Below are 1,717 nucleotides of genomic sequence, written 5' to 3'. Positions count from 1 at the left end.
TTAATTCAACTTTTAAATCAGCTATTTTAAGATGGCATTTTAGGTTAGTGTGGTGTCTTATTTTGGGAGACATAATAAACTAATATCTATTCAAAACTGCCTCTTGATTATGATTTAGAAACAGATTTTGCTTATGTCTGGTTTGTCTCAAATTACTGCTAGTAAGTATTCCTCCTCCGTTTATGCATTATTTCAGCCTTCATTAATTTTTTAAAAGAAAATTGGAGGCTTTTTTCCCCAAGAAAACTATACCATTAAAAAATCTACTTCATGGTGCTTTTATATGTGAATTTGAAGGGGAGCGTACTTTATTCGTTTTACAAATAAATTAACTCTAACCAAAAATCTGTTGTTTTATGTCTTAGGACAAAGTTGTTGCTGTTCAGTTCTGTAACAATGGAGANAGAATTAATCAGTTCTTCCTTTCTGACTGATTTCTTTTTTGTGTATTTTATTTTTTCCATTTATGTCATAACTTCAGTCAAGAATTCTATTATTTGACTCATTATGTTCAGTTTTCTTCTCCTTTCTAAATATATCCTGTCCATTTCTGCCAGATCCACATTGTTCTGTTCAGAAATCTTTAGTGTTTCTTCTTTGTCTATAGAATAGAATTCAAATGTCTTAGCCTCGAATTCAGAACTTTGTATAACTTGACTTAGACCTACATTCTTCGCTCATTTACTATTCCCATATAAATCTTTACATCTGGCCTAATTGACTTAATCATTGCTTCTGTTACATTCCACATCTATATCTATATATCTCTGTCTGTCTATCTTCTCTATCCTCTCATTCATTTATTTGCTTATGCTTTACTACTGCACACCATTCTTACCTAGAAATATCATTCCCTACTCCCCCTCACTCCTTTCCTTCCTATAGCCTCCCTCTCCCTTATGCTCTCCTTCACTCTATTTTTCTTTTCCCTCCAGTCCCTTTCTCTTTTAGCCTAAGTCATATCTTCCTCTTAAGGTTCATGCTCTATCTGAAGCCTTTTTTGACTGCTCCAGATTTTAGCCATATGGTCTTCCTCTGGAAATCTGTATTACTTATTGTCTCTACTACTCATATGATACATATTTTCTGTGTCTGAAACTCAGAAATTATATACAGGTATTTGTACATACTCTCAAATGTTTGATCTCAAAAATATTATTATCTTTTGCCCTAGTCTAAAAATTGACCTAGAATAGATTTAAAAATGTAAGTACTTAACATAAATTTGTATCCATATATTTCTATAAAAACTTTATGAAGGTGACCATGTTTTATTTTTATTTTTAATTTTTTGACCATGTTTTATTTTTAACTATTTTTCAGACAGTGGGTGATTACTATGATGAATTTGTTCATCTTTATTAAATACAAGAGTAAAATAATGATGGTCCACATAGAGTGAAGTTTATATTAGGAATGAAAAAAACCTTCAAATAATTTTTTGAGGTTGGTTTATTGCACTATACTGAGTTATACAGTTGAAGGTTTGTACGGCTATGATTCTTTCATGCTACAGGAACCTGAAGTTTCTAATTCTTTGTCTTTTCCTTAAAGGACAAACATTATTTTAACTTTATTAGTTATGTGGACAATAAACAAAAGAATGTCCAGTTTTTTTTACTAAAAATTAAAGATACAGTTTAGAATAAAAGTAACATTTTTTTTTCTTTTCACAATGACAGGATAATGAAGAATGTTAGAACCCAGTATTGCCAGG

General features: G+C 30.7%; 1 protein-coding gene across 1 annotated transcript in view; it reads left to right on the top strand.

Annotated features, from left to right (window-relative positions):
* The window catches only part of BRWD3 (bromodomain and WD repeat domain containing 3), a gene marked incomplete at both ends in the record, with an annotated part of 145,811 nt that overhangs the window by 79,105 nt on the left and 64,989 nt on the right, over positions 1–1,717 (top strand). Inside the window, 1 exon segment of the mRNA XM_077779436.1 lies at positions 366–403. Coding sequence (XP_077635562.1) covers positions 366–403 — 38 coding nt within the window.

Source organism: Crocuta crocuta, unplaced genomic scaffold (genome assembly GCF_008692635.1).
Source record: "Crocuta crocuta isolate KB4526 unplaced genomic scaffold, BGI_CrCroc_1.0 scaffold2236, whole genome shotgun sequence".
Lineage (NCBI taxonomy): Eukaryota > Metazoa > Chordata > Mammalia > Carnivora > Hyaenidae > Crocuta > Crocuta crocuta.
This window is presented reverse-complemented; position numbering and strand designations above follow the sequence as displayed.